Source organism: Durotheca rogersii (assembly GCF_024521655.1).
Source record: "Durotheca rogersii strain YMJ 92031201 chromosome Unknown GGS23scaffold_1, whole genome shotgun sequence".
Taxonomy (NCBI): Eukaryota; Fungi; Ascomycota; class Sordariomycetes; order Xylariales; family Xylariaceae; genus Durotheca; species Durotheca rogersii.
This window is the reverse complement of record NW_026251232.1, coordinates 596055-614767: the sequence shown is the minus strand read 5'-3', so window position 1 is coordinate 614767 and position 18713 is coordinate 596055. Positions and strand designations below refer to the sequence as shown.

General features: G+C 57.1%; 5 protein-coding genes and 1 non-coding gene across 6 annotated transcripts; 3 read left to right on the top strand and 3 right to left on the bottom strand.

The window, feature by feature from the left end:
• Positions 1-361: 361 nt before the first annotated feature.
• On the bottom strand, positions 362-1603 carry GGS23DRAFT_7230 (uncharacterized protein). Its single transcript, XM_051521220.1, has one exon. The coding sequence runs from the start codon at positions 1338-1340 to the stop codon at positions 558-560; it is 783 nt and encodes a 260-aa protein (XP_051376723.1). The 5' UTR covers positions 1341-1603; the 3' UTR covers positions 362-557.
• A 2289-nt stretch (positions 1604-3892) lies between these two features.
• On the top strand, positions 3893-3964 carry GGS23DRAFT_t6. The gene has a single exon. It is a non-coding gene; the product is annotated as a tRNA-Thr (tRNA).
• Positions 3965-5009: 1045 nt separating this feature from the next.
• On the bottom strand, positions 5010-6115 carry GGS23DRAFT_608568 (uncharacterized protein; the record flags this gene model as incomplete). Its single annotated transcript, XM_051520218.1, has 2 exons — positions 5636-6115; positions 5010-5557 (listed from the first exon to the last, which is right to left on the bottom strand). The coding sequence occupies exons 1-2, from the start codon at positions 5868-5870 to the stop codon at positions 5010-5012; spliced, it is 783 nt and encodes a 260-aa protein (XP_051376722.1). The 5' UTR covers positions 5871-6115.
• A 527-nt stretch (positions 6116-6642) lies between these two features.
• GGS23DRAFT_543620 (uncharacterized protein) lies at positions 6643-8464 on the top strand. The gene has a single exon (XM_051514856.1). The coding sequence runs from the start codon at positions 6906-6908 to the stop codon at positions 8382-8384; it is 1479 nt and encodes a 492-aa protein (XP_051376721.1). The 5' UTR covers positions 6643-6905; the 3' UTR covers positions 8385-8464.
• Positions 8465-10890: 2426 nt separating this feature from the next.
• On the top strand, positions 10891-12425 carry GGS23DRAFT_7020 (uncharacterized protein). Its single transcript, XM_051521206.1, has 2 exons — positions 10891-11309; positions 11453-12425. Exons 1-2 carry the CDS (start codon positions 10988-10990, stop codon positions 12130-12132), a joined length of 1002 nt encoding a protein of 333 aa, XP_051376720.1. The 5' UTR covers positions 10891-10987; the 3' UTR covers positions 12133-12425.
• An 89-nt stretch (positions 12426-12514) lies between these two features.
• Positions 12515-16051, bottom strand: GGS23DRAFT_543601 (eukaryotic translation initiation factor 3 subunit A). The gene has a single exon (XM_051514855.1). The coding sequence runs from the start codon at positions 15957-15959 to the stop codon at positions 12774-12776; it is 3186 nt and encodes a 1061-aa protein (XP_051376719.1). The 5' UTR covers positions 15960-16051; the 3' UTR covers positions 12515-12773.
• Positions 16052-18713: the final 2662 nt, after the last annotated feature.

Below are 18713 nucleotides of genomic sequence, written 5' to 3'. Positions count from 1 at the left end.
TCGCTTCCCTATCCCGGCCGTCAGCTGACGTGAGACTGACCGATGGATATGCCTCTATCGGTCCTAGTTTGCACGGCATCGAGGATGGATCTACGTGCCTGGGACAGACTGATTCGCCCGACGGGCTGCGGCGAAACCGGTCGTCTATATAACGGCGGCGTCTCATTCGAGAGAGCCGCTACACGGATGTGCATCGCGTGCGACCTGCAAAGCTGTGCTGTCCATTCGGTAGTTCTAGATCCTGTGAAGCTATACGCACGCCGCTATTGCCACCTTCCACTGGTACGCCCGATCCGTTTCTTCTCCTCCCTGCTCGTCCCTCTCGCTCGCCCCTGTCGTGTGATCACCCCATCTGCATTGTACGTAGGTGTGGTATAGGTACGTCTGCGCCAGCTCGAAAATACCGTTAAGAGAATTTCTTCTTGCTGTGTTCCAACCGCTTTGTCCAACAAAATGAAAAATGAATAAAAAAAAGATCGGGATAATATAGGCGTCCCGTTCCAGATCGCGTGTACCCGTGACGTTCCGGCCACGTGCCCCTATTCCCCTCGGCCCGGTCAGCAGCTCACAATGGTGCTCGTCGTCGACGACGCATCGTCCATGGTGCTCTTCTTGCGCCAGAAAGCGAGTTTCTTAAGCCACCCTATGAAGCGCCATCTCGAGCGTCTCCGGCAGGCGCTATACGAGGTTATCGATGATCCCAAACCCGAGCCCCGTCGCGGCCGCCCGTTCTTGTGGCAGTAGCAGGAGCAGCAGCCGCAGCAGGCCGCTCGCGGGCCCAAGGGCGGCGGGGGCAGCAACCCTGGCACGTGCCCCGGGTATCGGCCTGGGATGTTGACGAAGCGATGCGGCGTGAGCTCCGACTCGAGAGATAGGTCAAGCGCGAGGAAGCAGAGGTCCTCGAGCTCGGTCTTGTACTCCTTGATGTAGAAACGGCGCTGGCCCGCGGCGTGGAAGAGCCACTGCCCGACGAGGCCCAGCAGCACCTCCTCCTCCATGTCCGCCTCTTTCTCGGGCCAGGCAAACCGCGCCGGCGCGTCGATGGCTCCGACGACGCACCTCAGGAGCGAGAGCGAAGCCATGCCGCGGAGTCGGGGCGCCTTCTGAAGTATGGGGCCTTGGGGTGCCTTGCGGGCCAGCCGGCAGACACGCCACATGAGCGAGTCCCAGGAGGGCTCCAGCATCGGCGGAGGTGGGTTGACGAAGAAGCAGGGTTCGAGCTGCCGCAGACGCTTGTCGATCGCCCCTTCGGTCAAGGCCAGCCCGTCTCCGGTGGGGAGATCCAGGCCCTTCAGCCCCTCGAGGCTGGAAAGCACGCATGCGCAGTATACCTTCGCCATCGTATCAACTGTGGGTGAATCTGTAACTAGGTAGCCTGACACCAGGTAGGCTGGTGGGGTGGCAGAGGAAAAGTGAAGAGGGAAAGGGGGGGGGATCGTCTATTTTTCAGGATAGATGAAGACCAGCCGTGAGGCACTCGCTCACTCCTCTCTGCAGGACTATTTACCCTCAGAGATAACCCCCGTCTGAGTCATATCTACCTCGAGACCGTGATCGCCTCCAGCATGCCTTGTCTCGAATAAGAGGACGAATGGCGACTAGACTCTCAAGCCTCTCCGGCGATGTAGGCGCGCTAGATCAGGACCAACCCCCCTTACCAGAATTCCTGCATAGTATAAGCGATGCCTATCCACTTTCGAGTCTACTTGGTTCTCTGCTGTGGTTGCTTGCCTGCAGGAGGACAACGCATCCCCGCATGACGCCCGCTTCTTGCGCGGCTACTAGATTGGCTAGAACGGGGTGAACTCCAAGGCACACTCGTGGGCTGAACGGACCGTCCACCACGAGTTACGTGAACTCGAAGCCATGCGTGATAATGACAATACTGGTCCAACCGCAGGAGAGACCCAGTGTCACGTACGAACTGGCGGTGTATATAGGACGCCGGCGGCCCCGGTGCCGGCCAAGAAAACCGGGATGAAGACTGCAGCCCACTGTCAGTCGACAGTATCTCCTGTAAGACACATTTTCTCTGTGGTGAGCAGTCCGGTTCGGGACGTAGGGGCCATCCCCTGCGCTCCCCGCCCGGAGAATAGGCAGTAGAGCAGGGGGCAGCTTGCGCAGCACAGCTGGGGGCCGATAGTCTAGAAATCAGTAGATCGGATACGTCACCTCAGAGGCGGGAAACGCAACCCCTCGAGTAACATGGTGTAGCATATACATTAGTAGCAAGCCTGGCTTCTCGAGATTTGCAGCCCGTAAACCACATTCAATATCCGCAGGTCGCACGGTGGAGAAGTAGAAATTCTCACGAAGCGACCAATAGACAGGCACCACTGGGATGGCCTGGAGCTCTGGCCTACCGCCCAATATATGGCTTCTCCTCGTGCCGTTCTGCCGTGACACCCGGCCTGTATGGCTACCGCAAATTAACTAGCTGGGTCCGTCTCACGGAGGCTGGGCGTGGGCGTGGGCGTAAGTAGGCACGATGCCCACGGCCGATACCCCTCAAGTCCACCCAGCGCACCAGTCGAGGCTGTCAGCTATGCACCCGCCATCTCACTGTGACTCGAGCACGGGGTATTTCTGCACATCGTTGGGGGGGCGGGGAGTCAACCGCATATCGGCTATAAGCACGCATCTCTCGACATGGCTGCGTGGTTCTGTATGCAGAGAGCTAGGACCCCTCTCTCTCTATCTCTGGCCCCCACAAACTACTTGCCCCTATCGCGCGTGAGCAGCGTGAGAGTTGAACGCACCTTGCCGCGGGCGTCCCCCGAGGGTTCGTGCACCCAGCGACGCGGGCACCGTTACCAGCCAGCCAGCCAGCCAGCCAGCCAGCCAGTCAGTCAGTCAGCTGAACGCACCAATGACGTGCATCCCAGCCCGTCTACGTCCTTTGCTATGGGGCGTATTCATCGATAAGCAGACAAATTCCGATGTCTCGCACTCGTATTCCCGATCTTGGTTTGCGGGTTTCATATGTACGGAGGTGTCTCTCCTGGTGGTAGCGGTGACGATGATTAGGATCGCGACCTGGACGGCGGCGCAGGAGCGGTTCGTCCATCAGCCAATCGGCCATGCTGACGCCAGAGAAGGCGCTTCAATCTTGCGGTTTGACGCGGGTCCTCTATTTCGTAGTGCCGGGTGAGCAGGCATGGGAAGAAGGAGGAGAAAGAAGCGATTAGGGCAGATCGGGTTATCCTCCGTCGATGATGATTCTCGTCTGTGTACCCCCTATGCCGCCATTGGCGCGTCGTAGGCTCGGTGAAGAGAGAGAGAGGTCAGAACTCTCGGCCGTGTTTGTCCTCGGCTTCACACAGAGCCTTCCCTCGTTTGGCGGATGTGAGACCGTGGCAGATCAGATGGGCGCGTGGCACGCACTTCGAGTGCGGGAGTGCACATCCTGTTCGTTTGACTCTTTCGCCTTCCTATCGATGCCGATGCGAGGCTGGAAGCGATAGACACCGTAGGGCATGCCGCCTGGTCAGCTAGAGCTCGCAGCCCGGCTGGAGAAATTGCAACGAGCAGTGGGCCGGGCAGCGGGCCGGGCAGCGTTTGCCATGCTTCTCTTCCTGCACAGGTGTCATACAGAGTTGGATTTGTCCGGGCATATATACCTAGAGACAGAGATCGTCAACGCCGTCGACTCGAATTTGTCTAAGGGAGAACCGAAGACCCCAGCGACGTTCTAAAATCCGAAAGGATGCCCGAAACTATACGCTGTCCTTCCCTTTCCGTGCCTTCCATCTACCCAGACGTCGTCGCCCATCATAGTGACGTTTCACGTACCTACCCCGTGAGCGAATAGAATGATGGCGCCGCTATAACACGCAATAGCAGCTTCACAATTCCAACGCTAGCTCGTGGGCTGGGTCTGTTGGTCTGTGCTGCCTCTATGGCTCAGTGGTAAAGCGTCGCACTTGTAATGCGAAGATCCCTCGTTCGATCCGGGGTGGAGGCATTTATGGAGGCATTTCGTTTTTGTCGCCTGTCTGCCAGCCTGAATGCGCTGTCCATTTACATACACCTAATTCCTTTATTTTCTTTCCTTCTTTTTTACTTCAACCCCCCCCCCAGTCTGTGATCGGAACCGATTCCTTGCCCCATCATGCTATGCTACCCTAGGAGAAACTCGGTGATGCTCTTGGTCCCTTTCTGGCTAGGCTCCACGCCATCTCCAAGTGCCTACATTGCCTGTATCCTCACCTAGGCGAGAAGTGAGTGTACCTACATAAAAACAATACACCCCATCGTCAGGATACCGCAACCAGTGCATTGGTGAAAGAAAGAATCAATACTAAACGAGCTCATGTGAAATTAATTTAACCCTCGCCGGTATGCGTCTTCTGAGGTGGCTATTGAGCGCGAGTTCATATCGGTAAGCGATCAGCGGAACAAGAAGGATGCCTCGTGAGTGAGATTTGCTGTATGTAGGCGCACACCTATCCGACACCCCTACGAACACAACCTCCTCGAAGTGGCACACATTAGATATATAGGTATATATATATATATATATATATATGACACGGTGCCATCACACAAGTATACCTCGCCACTCCATTAATTACTTGCATCAACTCAACCTCGTCTGAGTACATTTCAATCTGTAACTTGCTAGTCAAAAGTAGCGGCATTGGTTGTAACCTCAGAGGCGTCTTCCAAGTAAACGTAAATAGGTAAAAGGTAGTAGGTATCTCTTTGCTCATATAAATCATGCTGGTATCTCCTCGGGTTGTGCACATAGAAAGCTATGTATGCACTAATGAATCCCCTCGCTGACAATTAGATAGGTAGGTAGGTAATCTCTCGTGGTAATCGTGGCGCTGTCTCTGACAAGTCGACGAGCCGCTAGTAAACTCTTCTTCCCCCCTTTTTCTCCCTCCCATCTCGTCCCACCCTCATCCTCATCCTCCCCATGCTCCCCGCCCTGCTTCTCCGTACAGGTCACCATTATATATCCCAACCCTTCTTCTTCTTCTTCTTCTTCTTCTTTCCCACCACGGCTACCGGTAATAATCCGAGGGCAGCTCGTACGCGACCGGCCTCGCGTTCTGCAGCTCGAGCTGCGGGTTGTACAGCTCGCACAGCTTGCGGCGGTCGGCGGGGGGTGGCGGCGGTCGGAGGGGCTTCGGGGGCGGCTCGGGCGGGTCGTCGGCCTCGCGCGGCGCCCTGCGGCGGCGGCGGCGGCGGGCCCAGACGCACGCCGCGACGACCGCGACGATGCCGAGGATGACGGCCAGCACGGTACCCGCGATCGCCCCGGCGCTCGGCCCCGCGCGCGAGGCCGCGCCGTCGCGGGACGCCTGCGGTGCCGTTGGCGTCGCGAGGGCCGCCCCCGGCGCGGTCGGCGTCGCGGCGGCGGGCGAGGCCGACGGGTCCGCGGCGCTGGCCGGCGCGTCGCGCGTGATGTAGAAGCTCGTGCTCCAGAACCCCTCGGTGCGCGTCTGCTCCCGCGCGCCGCGGGCGTCGGCGATGCGGAACACGTACGGCTCCGTGAGGTCGGCCTCCTTCGCTTCGACCTCCCACTGGTACCAGCCCGTCGCCAGGTTGGCTGTCGGCTGTGTCAGTCGCGCCAGGCGTGCCGAGGGGGGGGGGGGAGCCGGGAAGGGAGCGAATCTCTGCGACTTACCTGCGAGCTGGATCGGCGTCGCGGCCTTGCCCCGCTGGTAGTAGTACAGGTTGGCACCCTGGTATGTCGTCGTCCACGAGATATTGATCACCGAGGTCTCCCGGAAGTCCATCGGCCATTTCCTCGGAAAGACGAAAGATCCGTTGGCGGAATCCCAGGGCATCTCGTATATTGTTCCCGTGTTTTCTTCCCTTTTCGGGGGCGAGGACCTCGGGCTGCGGAACGGATGCCACATCGCTTGCCTTGGTTCTAGGGGAGTCGGCCGCGGTTTAGATAATCCTCGCTTTATCTCTGGTCGTGTATATAGGCGGCTTTCTCTCTCTTTCTCTTTTTCTACGGACCGGACCGGATTGTATGTGTAACCCGGCTTCCGTCAGGGTCCAGGGAAGAAAAATTATTCAAAATCCGAAATTCTCGCCCCCATCGTTCGTGCCGAACTCGCTGGGGTATTCGCCGGGAGTTTAAAGGAGAAGCGAGAGGCTGCTCAGCTGAGAGTAATGAGGATGTCATACCATGGGTGGGTAGGTATATCAACGCCGTAGCCGCGTTTCGCGGTCAGGCCAGCGACCCAACAACCAGCTTGGTGGAATTGGCCCCGTCGTGTTTACCTCCATTTTTGGAAACCCGCATCGTGACTGTAGTTGACGTGGTGAGGCACAGATTTCTACGACATGCAGTTGGCAAGACAGGCGTATGGCACGCCATCCTCATCCTCGAGCCGAGCCGGGTTGGTACCCATCGCGGACCGGGTAGGCTGGTGATAGGCTCAATAACTCATTGACGTGAATTAGTCGCCTTGATCCTCGAGGTCGACGGCGGCAGACCGAGCTCGTGGTTGGCGCCCCCGACCCGGCAGTTTGGTGACCCCTTGTCGGGCGCCAATTCGCGTACCTAGCTGGGGGTTGTTGGGCCACCTCCATACCCAGCTCTGTAGGCCTGTCCCGTCTTGCTCCTCGGCTCCCGGCGCTTAAAACGCCTGCCAATGCGCTAACCTAAACGACAGCATCTTATAGACCGGGTTCGTCTTAGCATCTCTGAAAGGGGTCCCAGCGGATGCCTTACTCGCTTATTCTCGTATGGCGGATACGCTGGCAGACCCGCGTTTTCGCGACTACAACAACATCAACCATCTACACGTCAAATGCGAAACGCCGCTGGACCGACGCGCAAGTGCCCCCGAATTAGGTATAGAGGTGTGCAATATTATGCATCCAAATCTTTCTCCGCCGAGAGGATTCCGATTATTGCCGTATATTTTTGCTAGTTAGTCATGTTCCGGCGCGTCCAGCAGGATGAGTCGCGCCCAAAGTCGTACCGAGCGCCGCGGAAGCCTGCGCGGCCGCGCAGATTATGCATCGCTATAATCACGTCCGTCGTCATGTGGTCTGTGGTCTGGTACCTGTTCCGCTCCCCGGTCCCGTCCAGGGACCCCGGCCGCTTCGCCCAGTCCGCCGGGTCTGTCTGCCCGGCCCCGGAGCTGCAGAAGGATATCCTGGTGGTGCTCCGAACGGGCGCCACCGAGGCCCTCGTCAAGCTGCCGGTTCATTTCCAGACCATCCTGCAGTGCGTCGACGACTATGTCATCTACTCGGACATGGAGGAGGTCATAGACGGCCACCACGTTTTCGACGTCCTCAGCCAGGTTAACCATACGTTGCTGGATGACCTACCCGAATTCGAGCTGTACAAGCAGCTCCGCACGGATGGTAGGGCGGGCCTGGAGTACCAGACCATCTTCGGTAGCGGGCCGTCGGGTGCCGTCGACAACCCCGGGTGGAAGCTGGATAAGTGGAAGTTCCTCCCCATGGTCGACCGGGCGCTCCAGTACCGGCCGCACGCGAAGTGGTTCGTGTTCGTCGAGGCGGACACGTACATGGTGTGGCAGAACATGGTGGAGTACCTCTCCAAGTTCGACGCGAGGCAGCCGTACTATCTCGGCAAACACATGTACATATCGGATACCCTCTTCGGCCACGGCGGGTCCGGGTTCATGCTCAGCAACCCGGCCGCGAGGAAGGTGTCGGACCACTGGAACGAGCACCGCGAGCAGTGGGACAAGTTCACGAGGGAAGAGTGGGCCGGCGACATGGTGCTGGGCAAGGCGCTCAAGGACGTTGGCGTGGACATGTTCTGGGCGTTCCCGCACCTGCAAGGGGACAGTCTTACGGCGATGGACTGGAACGTTTCGAAGATCGGCCGCGAGCCCTGGTGCTTCGCGCCGATCACCTTCCACCACATGGCCGTGACGGAGTTCAACACGCTGTGGCGCTTCGAGCAGGAGTGGCATCGTCTGAACCCCACGAGGGGCCCGCTCCGCTTCCGCGACATCTTCAAGGACCTCGTGCGCCCGCAGCTCCAGCCCAAGAGCGGCGACTGGGACAACCTATCCGCCGGGACCGAGTACAGCGAAGGGGCCCTCGAGAGGCTCTCGGAGCAGGACCGATCGCAGCTGTCCCCCGCCGAGCAGGAGGCCCGTCTATCCCTCGAGAAGTGCCAGGCCGCCTGCGAGAGCAAACCCAAATGCATCCAGTTCTCCTACGCCACAGGGAAGTGCATGACCTCCGACCAGTTGCGGCTTGGGCACGCGGTATACCCCGTCGGATCCACAGTAGGGAGAGGTGAGGCCAAAGCTGCCCCTGAGCCGCGAAACCCGATCAAGTCTGGCTGGATAGCGAGCAGGGTTTCGAGCTACGTCCAACAGCTAGATATGTCGTGTGATAGCGGCAAAGCGAAAATTTGGGTCGTATAAGGATATTCTGTTGTTCAGGCTGAAGGGGATTCGATGTAGGTATAGGGTGTGGCAGAATAGTAGGAATACTTGTATATAGCTACCTATATCTCGCTTAGATATATATATATATATAAGTATTATATATGAGAACTTATACCTCGTGCTGTACAGCGTTCCCTGGCGTCTATGCCCCTTCTTCCTCTGGGAGGTCTTCTATCTCGGGCCGTGAATTCTTTGCGGTCCACGGGAAGCTATCTACCATCTAAAGGCGCGAGGTATATGCTATGAGAACCATTGCTGGGTGATCATCTCGCCCTGAAGACAGCCCTAATAATGCGTAGTTTTCTGCGTAACCCCCCACGCTCTCACTGAAGTGCACACGGGAGAAGGCAGGTAGCAGTCAACTCCTTGGCGACGTCCCGTGAGGCTGCTTTCTATCCCTGCTCCCCTTCGCCTCTCCCTCTGGCTCGTCGTCCCTTTTATGTCCTTGAGGCCACAGAGCCGAGATAGGGCAACGGTGACTGTGCTGGGCAGACATATTAGTGGAAACTAAAGGCATCCAACGCGAATGACCCATCCCTTCGGGCCATTCTCATTCACATGCGCATTTTCCCTCCCTACCGAGCCCCAGCACTCGGGGCGCCTGCGACACGAGAGCGCAAGGGCTACCGGCCACGCTCCACCGCCTCCCTCCCAGCGCCCGCCGTCCCGGAAGCGCCTCGTTCGGTGGACCGTTTGCACCGTCGGGCGTCGGAACCGGGCACCATCGCACGAGTCCCGAGGACTGCGGCGGCGAGTAGTCGTGCGCACGAAAGCTCGCCCGCCCGCCTCCTGTACAACCTCTGCGCGGGGCACGTCTTCGCGAGAGAGAAAGAGGGCAATTGGGTGCGAACGACCCATGGGGCAGGTCACCGCCCCCCCCTCCATCTCAGCAGCGTAGGCATATGTATGAGCATGCACGTCGTGCGCGCCAATGTGTGCGTATATATATATGCGCGTTCCGTATATGTAGTCGATCCATCCCCGTCTAGGATTAGGCCTGGTGCGTGAGCTGAAGAGAGAGAGCGAGAGAGAGACGGGAGGGGGGATGGAAAATTTGGCGAGTTGCTACATTGATATGTATGTATGCAGCATTGGTCTCTCGTTCTCACACACCTAAGTGATAGATCACATACTTGCCCAATCCTTCTTCTGCCGCTTCGGTATATACGTGCCACTAGCCGTCCACTGCGACGTAGCGTCAATCGTATAGGCCTGCATGATACCTCATATATATCTGCAATATTGTACGAAACGGCTGCCTCCTACCCAGTTGGTTTCTTCCCACACCGTCCGTCGAGCCAGTCAGTCAAGCAATGTGGGCGGGCGAGTGAGCGAGTGCGTATGTGTGAGTGGGAAGAGCCACGAATGGAAGAAGACCGCCCCCGAGAGATGTCTGAGTTTTATTCTTCATCGAGTATTCGTTTACCTGCCGAACGTACCTGCATCCCGGGGGGGGGTGCGTAGGGGTCGGTTGGCGCCAAGGAGGAGTAGTAATACGGCTGGCTGCTACCGTCGCCGCTCTCTCTTCCTCTTGTTTCTTCCGCCTCCCATTCTTTATTCCCCTGCTATTTGCAGAGGAGAGGCTAAAGATTGATAACTGAAAAAGAGACAGGTAACGGACGCCACCTCTGTGCAGACTTACCGCTGCCCAATAACCGTGGTAGGGTAGGCCAGCTCGTCTTTTGCCTTGTGAAATTATTCACCTGGTCTCGAATTTCGCTTGGTGGATTAATTGGACTCATCAGTTCTCCTTCTCTCACCTGTTCTCTCTCTCTCTCTCTGTCCCGGTTTCTTTTGCTCTTGTCCTGTGTCGGAACCGAGTCGTGCCTAGGGCAGCCATAATGGAGATGGGACGGCCCGAGTACTCAGCCTCATCGAGAAAAAATTGTCAAATTTGACGAATCCAGCTTCACAAAGTCGATTCCTACTTGGCGCTAGCTCCGTAGTTGATGCTACAAGCCCGGGACCGAAAGTCTGAAGCCCCCTGTCTTCCGGGCCGGGGGGAGGAAGGTCGGTAAGGCGGGTTGTGTAGGTAGGCAAGTGTCGACATCACGAGCACCCACCACAGGCAGTGCTGCCGATTACCACGCTCCCTCGGCAGCCTACCTTTTACACATGAGGCCAAGGAGGGAAGCAAAAAAAAAAAAAAAAAAGGGAAAAAAGGGCCCGGTCCACTGCCACCCTATTTCCCTGTCTCACAGGCGCGAACCACGTCAGTTTCAAATATATCTACCCGTCTACGTATAGGAGGTGGGTATCTAGATTAGGTTGCTCCCGCCATGGGGTCCTATTTGATATGCGCCCCCCTCCTTCTTCTCCCCCCGAGGTGTTCCTCTCGGATCTCCCCTCCTGTCCTCCTTCTCGTCCTCTGATCTGCTCCTGCATCTTGTATCATCTATGCATGCCCCTCTCGACGCCTCCGGGTGTTACGAGAACGAGAGATAAGAGGGAGAAGAAGAAGAAGAAGAAGGCTTTGGCGCCTCTCCGCTCGCCTCACGTTGGCCACGGCGAGGTAAGCCACTTAGGCACTGTCGTGGGCTATAACACTGCAGCGCGCGCTGCAAGGTTACCGCAGCGCGATGACATTACGACTCCCCCCTCTATCGCGCCGATCCCAACGCCACCTCCCCTTCTTCGTCCTCTGCCTCGTGGCGGCCACCGCTGCCGCGATGCCGTGGGGAACGGGCGCGGCGGCGGAGACGACGGCTCAGAACCTCACTACATATGTGCCGGAGTGCACGCGTGCCTGCGTCGAGCAGAAGATCCGCGACTCCGGGCTCTGCAGCGGACCCGACGACAGCGAATGCCTCTGCACGAACATCAGCCAAATAGGGCCGGGCTCGGTGCCCTGTAGCCGGGACGCCTGCGCAAACGAGTTCAGCAACTCCACCGAGATGGCGGGTGCGTGTCCCTTTTTTTTCTTTTATTCCTAAGGCGTCCTACATCCCTTCATACCCTCCCCAACGGGCCCGCCTGTCTTTCCACCCCCTTCGTTAGGCATAGGAGCTTGTGTAACTAATATAGGAGGCGTATTTGCCGAGCAGCTGCGCTGAAGTCAGGGTACTTGGCATTCTGTGCCAGAGTGTGGTCGTCTCCGAATTCCCCAACCACAGGGCCCCCTTCTGGCTTTCCTTCTAATTTTTCTTCCCTGCCTACCTCCGCGATAACGCCCAGCGCCTCCTCAGACCCGAGCGGAAGTGGCAGCGGAGACGGTAGTGCTGGCGATAACGACGGTAGCAGCGATAGCGGCGGCGGTGGCGGCGTCAATCTCAGCACGGGTGCAATAGTCGGGATTGCCGTGGGCGTGGGTGTATTCGTTGTGTCCATCACGGGCGGGTTGTTGGTATTCGCCTTCCGTCTGGGTAGGAGACGCCCAGACTCGGATCCGGCGGATCCGGCCCTGAACTCGCCGCAGCACAGCAATGGCGGAGAGGTGGGACGAGGAGGAGGAGAAGGGGGAGGAGGGGAGGGGCAAGGGGCGGTAGCCGTGGCGGAGGCAGGCGAAGAAGCAGAAGAGCCCAAACCGCAGTTGAGTGGCACGCCCCTGAATGAGTTACAGGCCGAGTATACGGTGGCTGGTTTCGACCCCCTCAAGGAGCTCGAGACGCGCGAGAGGCCTGCCGAGCTTAGCGCCGACCCCCCTTCTTACACACGCCACGACACGCGGAATGGCAGTGGAAACGGCGATCATGACGACTGGATGGGGGCGATAGCTCGCAGCTAATCAGCCATGGTATAACAAATACACACAAATACACAGCAAGGTCGACGACCCTTCTTGAACGTCCTCGCTACATATGATGGCTCCCGCAGCGTGCAATATAATCTCGCCAGCCGGAAACACCACGAAGCTATCCCAAATCTTGCGGGACTTCGAGGGTGAGGGGGGGGGTTCAATAGTGATCTTTTGGATACCTATCCGAGCGTCTGGAGAGCCGCCACCACTTCTCCTATGACATGGGTAATAGTGGGTGGGCCTACAAAAGGGCTCAGGCAGAACCGGGAAGACGACATATTTACGATGCTTGGCGGGCTGTACACAATGAGACGCGGTGAGTATTACACAGCGCTCAAGTGGGATGTGTGCAGCTAACTACGGGTTGGCAGTGGAAACAACTCCCCGTACCTACGTCAGATGTCGACTATTAACACCGACGCGTGAAATGGTTGGACATCTTCGATACAATCCTACAGACTAGATGGTAGCCAGAGTACATAACAAGATATGGATACCGAAGAGCTCGTTGCATGACCATAGCTAGAATGAAGAATTACCAAGCCAGTTTTATTTCTCGCCGTGATTTTAAGATACACGCGAGCCACATACTAAACCCGGACCCCTAACGCCGTTCATGACCCTAATACCTAACCTTGCTTATCTCGGAGGTGCCGGGGCACATATTTCCCAGGGGCGCCAGATGGCTTCAGAGGCCCGCCAGAAGCCTGAGCAGGAACCTGAGCAGGAGCCTGGGCCGGTGTGGGAGCCGGGGCCGGGGCCGGGACCGGGGCAGCATCCCGTGAGTCAGTTGAAGCACCGGCGGCGCCTTGAGCCTTGGCAGCCTGGCGCTCACGCCAACTAGGCTGCTTGCCTGCAAGATTAAGCCGGGGCGCTCCCGAGGGGCGCTCGTTGGAGTCTGTACGCTCCAGAGGCGTGCCGGTACGGCTTGGGATACCGCTACCTGTGGGTGTTGAGCCGGCGGTGGCGTTCTTCGATGTGTCGCGGTCACGCCACGACGGTTTAAGGCCGGCGATATTGACGCGCGGCGCGCCTAAAGGTCGGTCGTTCGATGCCGTGCGATCCATGGCGTCTGCCTCGCGCCGGGGTGGCAGGCGCTCTTTCTCCTTTTCGGCTTGTTTCCTGGCCATGGCCTCTTCCTCTCTCCTTGCCTGGAGAGCGGCCTTCTCCAGAGCTTCTTGGCGCTCCTTCTCTCGTTGCTCCTTTTGTCTGGCCGACTCGATTCGTCGTTGCTCTGCACGCTTCTCCTGTTCTTGCTTTTCCTTCTCGGCCCGCTCCTCTGCCTCCCGCAGAGCTCTCTCCTTCTCCTCCCGCTCCCGCTTCTCCCGTAGCTTGCGTTCGCGATACTCCTTCTTACGGGCCGTGATCTGCTTTTCCAACTCACGTTCGGCGTCGCGTTGTCGTTTCTCGAATTCATCGCGACGACGGTCGTGTAGAGACTTTCTGAACGACTCGTAGAAGGGCATTAGGCGGCTGAGGCGGTGCTTCAACTCAACGCTCTCCTTGTGTTTCTCCTTTGCCTCCTTCAGAGTCTCCGCCTTAACCTCCTCGTAAGCGGCTAGGTCGCGCTCACTTTGCTTCGCGTAGTCCTCAGGGAGCTTCTTAATCTCTTCTTTCCTGAAGGCACGCTCGAGGTGATCAATGCGTTTGCCGGTAATGCGAAGCTTCTCGTTGATGTCATTCTTTTCCCGCTCCAGCTGGGCAAGCTTCATGGCGCGGAGGCGGTTGCTATCGTATTCGTCGAGGTTCTCGAGATCAATATCGATAGCATTGGGACCAATCTTAAGATCGGCAATCTGCTTCTTGAGTTCTTCCTTGCGAACGCGGTCTCTCTCATCCTTGAGACGTTTCTCCTCGCGCTCCTTCTGCTCTTGGGCGAGCCGCCGCTCTTCCGCTTCGGCGAGTGCTTGCTCCTGAAGTCGCTTCTGGCGCGCCTTCTCATTCTCCCTCTTCGCCTGTAATTCAGAGGCCTCTTCCTTACGCTTCTGGATGACTTCCTTGCGAGCCAAGGTCTCGCGTTGCTCCTGCTCGGCGCCGGCCTTAGCTCTAGCTAGTGCCGCTTGCTGGGCCTCCAGTTGGCGCTGTCGGTGAGATGGGTCGATGTAGAAGCAAGTCGTGTATAGGGTGGTCGTAAGCCGGGCCAACTGCGAGCGAACAATTTCGGAAGGAGTGCTCTGCAGACGCTGAACCGAGCCGATCGGGCTTTCGGAGGAGCCCGCAGCGGAGCCGGCATGGACGGCCTTGGAAGAGGAAAATACGTCCTTGTCAAAGTTGAGAATGCCCGTGGCGTGGTCCATGCGGATGGAAAGATCACCCTTCTTGTTCCCGTTCATGATGAACTTCTCTATAGTCCCGAGAGTAATCTGGAAGGGGTCGGGGAACTGGGCCAGGCTCTCGACGAATGCGAGATCAACAGACTCGTATACCTGAGACAATTGCTGGAAGAGCCGGGTTAAAATGACTTGCTGGAGAGGCAAGATGTACTTTTCCATCTCGGCATCCGCGCCGATCTTTGTGAGAATAGGCGATATCTTTTGGCAGATGGAGAGGGGATGGAAATCTACTTCGAGTATATTATACAGGTCTCTGATCTCGGGGCGGGCGCGCTTCAAAAGGGACTTCGAGAGCGCGTCGCGGAACAAGCCAGCACGGGTCGGCGCGGTCGACATTCCCAATAAATGGGTCAGGCGCGAATTCTTGTTCTTCTTAGCCTCGTCGAAATCGACCATCGCTCCCCTCGATCGCGAGGTACTAATGACAGGAATCGAGAGGGCGGATAGGAGCACGAACGAAGCGGCCTTCTGAAGGTCGGCGTCTGTCGCGGATGGGTTGTCGGCCTTCTTGGTTTGGCCGGTAGCGACAAGAGCGGCGGACTGCCGGAGCAAACTATAGTATCGAGACCAGGCAGCAGCGTGGAAGAGATAGTTTTCGCCGACGAGGAAGATTCGGGTGAGCTTCTCGTAGTAGTTGGCCATCATAATGTTCTTCGGAGGTCGCTTGCTCAGGTTGAGAAGGGTGTGGATGTCTTCGACGCTTCGGAAGGCTTCCTGCCACAGCTCGAGTTCTACAGCCACGTTCAACTGTTGAAAGCGAGTCTCCAAGTGTCGCTGCAGCGTATCGGGGTCGTTTAGGTTGATGGCATGCATCTGGCTCGAGTACTTGGCAGCAGTCTGGACATGGTTACGGAGGAGCTCGCAGAGCCGTCGGAACTCGGTCTTGCGCTGGTATTTGAGACAGAAGTCGAAGGCCTGCATAGCCGTGCTCTGATAGAGGGTTTCCAACCTCGCATTGTTTCGCAGGATGTCGAGGACGGTCCGGTAGGCTTCCCAGAGGAACTTGAGCCAGGGGGTGACGACGGCACGCTCGGTGCGGTCTCTAGACTGCTCGCCGGAGACGGTGGCGAGCAAGATGGACTCGGGGGTCTCGCTGGCGTCGAGATCATCGATCGCGGTCGCAGTGGCCTCGATGCTCGACTGCAGCTCGTCGGCTCTCTTCTGGGCCTCGGTAACCTTCTCGGCGGCCAACTCGATGAACTTCTTCAGCACGAGTTCGATGGTGCTGATGTTGGAATTCTGGGCAATATTCTTGTAGGAGTAGAGGGCATCTTTGGCGAGCTTTCCCTTCTTCTGCTCGACGGACAGCTCGACCAACAGGAGCATCACCGGCTCCAAAGACGCGATGGGGACATTCCGGGAGCGCTTCGAGGTGATATGGTCGTGTAGCAGGTTGAGGGCGGCAGGAGTCTGGGTGACGCCGATGAGCTCCTGGGCGCGCTTGAGAACATTCTCGGGCTTCTGATGTGGAGGAGGCGGCATGTTGGGCAATCTCCTGGGGTGGAAAGCGAGGCGGGAGATTGATGCTGCCGGGTGCCGTGGGAAGAGAGGCGGATGAAGTCTGACGATAAAGATTTTGGATTTGTGCCACTTCTGTGGGCTGAACAGACCCGAAGACGAGGGGCACGGGCTAAGTTTTTTGCAGTCACGTGAATTTATGGGCCGATAAGATAAAGTCCGCTCTGCGCCCGACGCCACATTGGCGTATCCTCCTGGTAGGCTGGCGCACCTCCATGCCAGCAACTCGGAACGTCGAAGTGGCTTTGCTTACCTACCTGGGTACCTAGGTACCTACCTCTATAGTACCTCGCTTCCGAGAAGGAATGGGTGGAGGACACTATACACACAACCTCGGAAGTCTGCCTCTCCATCCCGTCACTATGCCTCTTCCTTCTCCTCCTTCTCCCCCTCCTCATCCCGTCGCGACGAATTCGCGCAACGCCTGTCGTATGCCGTGGCAAAATCTCTCGTTGGCGCCCTGACAATTGGGTTGATCGATCTGCACTTTGCCTGTGGCCTAGTACCCTCACGTTCACATCAGGATGCGTGAGTCAGGGGACCTGTCCTGCCCTAGCGTGAGACTAGGTTGTGTACCTGAGATCTGCTGGTGTTTTTATTCATCTACATGTTTTAAATTCTCGTCCGCTCTAGGCAGTGCGCAAATAGGAGGTGCCACGCCAGGACGAGAGGTTTCTGACTTGACGCAGACGAGACGATGCGAGGTCAGACGAGAGAGGGGTGTGCTGCCAAATAACCCAAAGCTCAATCTTTGCGGTATGCATACCCTTATATCTATATTGGGTATATTGCTAATACAGACAGTCCGTAGTAAGTCCTATGAGTCTCGAACCGTTTCAAGTTATGCTTATATATCGACGACCTCTTTCCTATATTATATCGATGCGCATTTTCAGATTCTTTATAGTATGATACAAGCACGTGCTGCTGTGCCTGGCGAGGTAGGGGGTAAGCAATATACATACATCATCAGTTGGCCCCTCGTAATGCCTCCTACTTGCCTTCTATGTACGGTGCATACGCTCGAGCCTTTGTCGATGCTAAGGCCAGCCCGGAGGCTAGTTGACGCCCGTACTACGCCTAGCATACGTGGTGGGCGCACACGTTGGTACCTATGGTGGATAGTGTGAGCAACTCGACGAATGTACATAACCCAGGATACCCTAACATCGGTTACCCTCTACACCCACCTACCTACCGACCTCCTAATGTCGGTCTCCGAACCCAGCACTGCTGGGGACCTACTCGGGCTAGCGTGTTATGCACATGTCTGTTGCAGGCAGCGAGGGTATGCCGATAAACTGTATACGCATGTCCGTGGGTAATGGGCAGCGATGATGACGACGATGATGATGATGCTTGGGAGCTGGCTGGTACCGTTCGAAGCAGTTAGGTACCTAATTCCGTATTTGTATCTAGCATGTAAAAAGGTAATTGAAGAGCGCTGTAAAAGGGGGGCTGGGCGGGCAAGGCTGGGTACGCGAAGGTACATGGATGGAGACAACGGAATAACAACCGTCGGTCGCGAGGTATATGTCAGTACACACACAGCCGCGTAGGTACATACGCATGCTTGCTTCACCTCCCACCCACAGAGCAAACCCGCGATAAGGGGCGACGCAGGCGGGCGGGTACGACAAGGTGAGAGGGAGGTATAGTGCCTCTAAAGGTACCTACCTTCTCAACCTGTCTGCCCTGGGTTTAGTGTACACGGTACGGATATAGTCATTATAAAATAAAATAAAAAAGTACCTCGGGTAACTGTGCTCACGGAAATGAATACAAAAGGAGGAGATGGAGGGGAGAGAGAGAGCGAGTGAGCGAGCGAGCGAGAGAAAGAAAGAGAGAGAGACAAAAGAAAAAAAGAGGAAATACTCATAAAGAAGAAGAAAGGTACCTAGGAAGTACCTAGGGATCTGCCTCCCAGCACACCTGGGCGGCCGATGGCAGGCTGCCTAGCCTCAGATAAGTAAGTGGTACGTACACGCTACCTCGTAACGTCTAGCCATGGGCCCCGTCGAAAATTTGATTTCTCTTCTTCTTCCTCTAGCGAACTCGTTCCCCCCTTCCAAAACTCCAAAACGGGGCCCCCAATTTCCCAGCCTGCGCGACGAGCCCGGTCCTCAGATCCTCCCGGCCAATCAGGCGGCGGCCTGTCCTTTGCCGGGGACACGCCCGTACTTCTTGTACCAAGTCTCGCCAGCTTCTTCCACTCATTTTCCCCAGCTTCTGTAGTCTCTCCTTCACCCTCCTCTCCTCGACGAATCATCCTCGACTCTCGTCGTCGCGCCCCCTTCATCGCCTCAAGGCTTGCTCTACCTACGTGTCCCTCGTCTCGAGATCGCCCTGATTCGTAAGTCGCCCTCTGTCTACTGCTATTGGGAGTCATCTCCATTGAAAAATCCGCTTTCCCGCGCGCCTGTCTTGGGAAATTGCCCCAGCTCCTCCTTGCGTCCCCCCTCCCTTCCGATAGGGGCGGCGTGGAACTGCGAAACGCGAGCAGGTCATCATCCATCTCACCAATTCGCCCGAGGGGATAAAAAGAAAGACGAGGGCAGAGACGGCGACGAGAAAGCAAGAAGAAAACAAATACCCAGGCATCCCGACCGGCCGTGAGACATGATCCTCGCCGGTTATACCTTGCTGACTTGAGCGATGTCGTCGATAGAGATTCACCATTCCCAGACCGCGATTGGAGCCGTCAGCGGTCCCAGCACC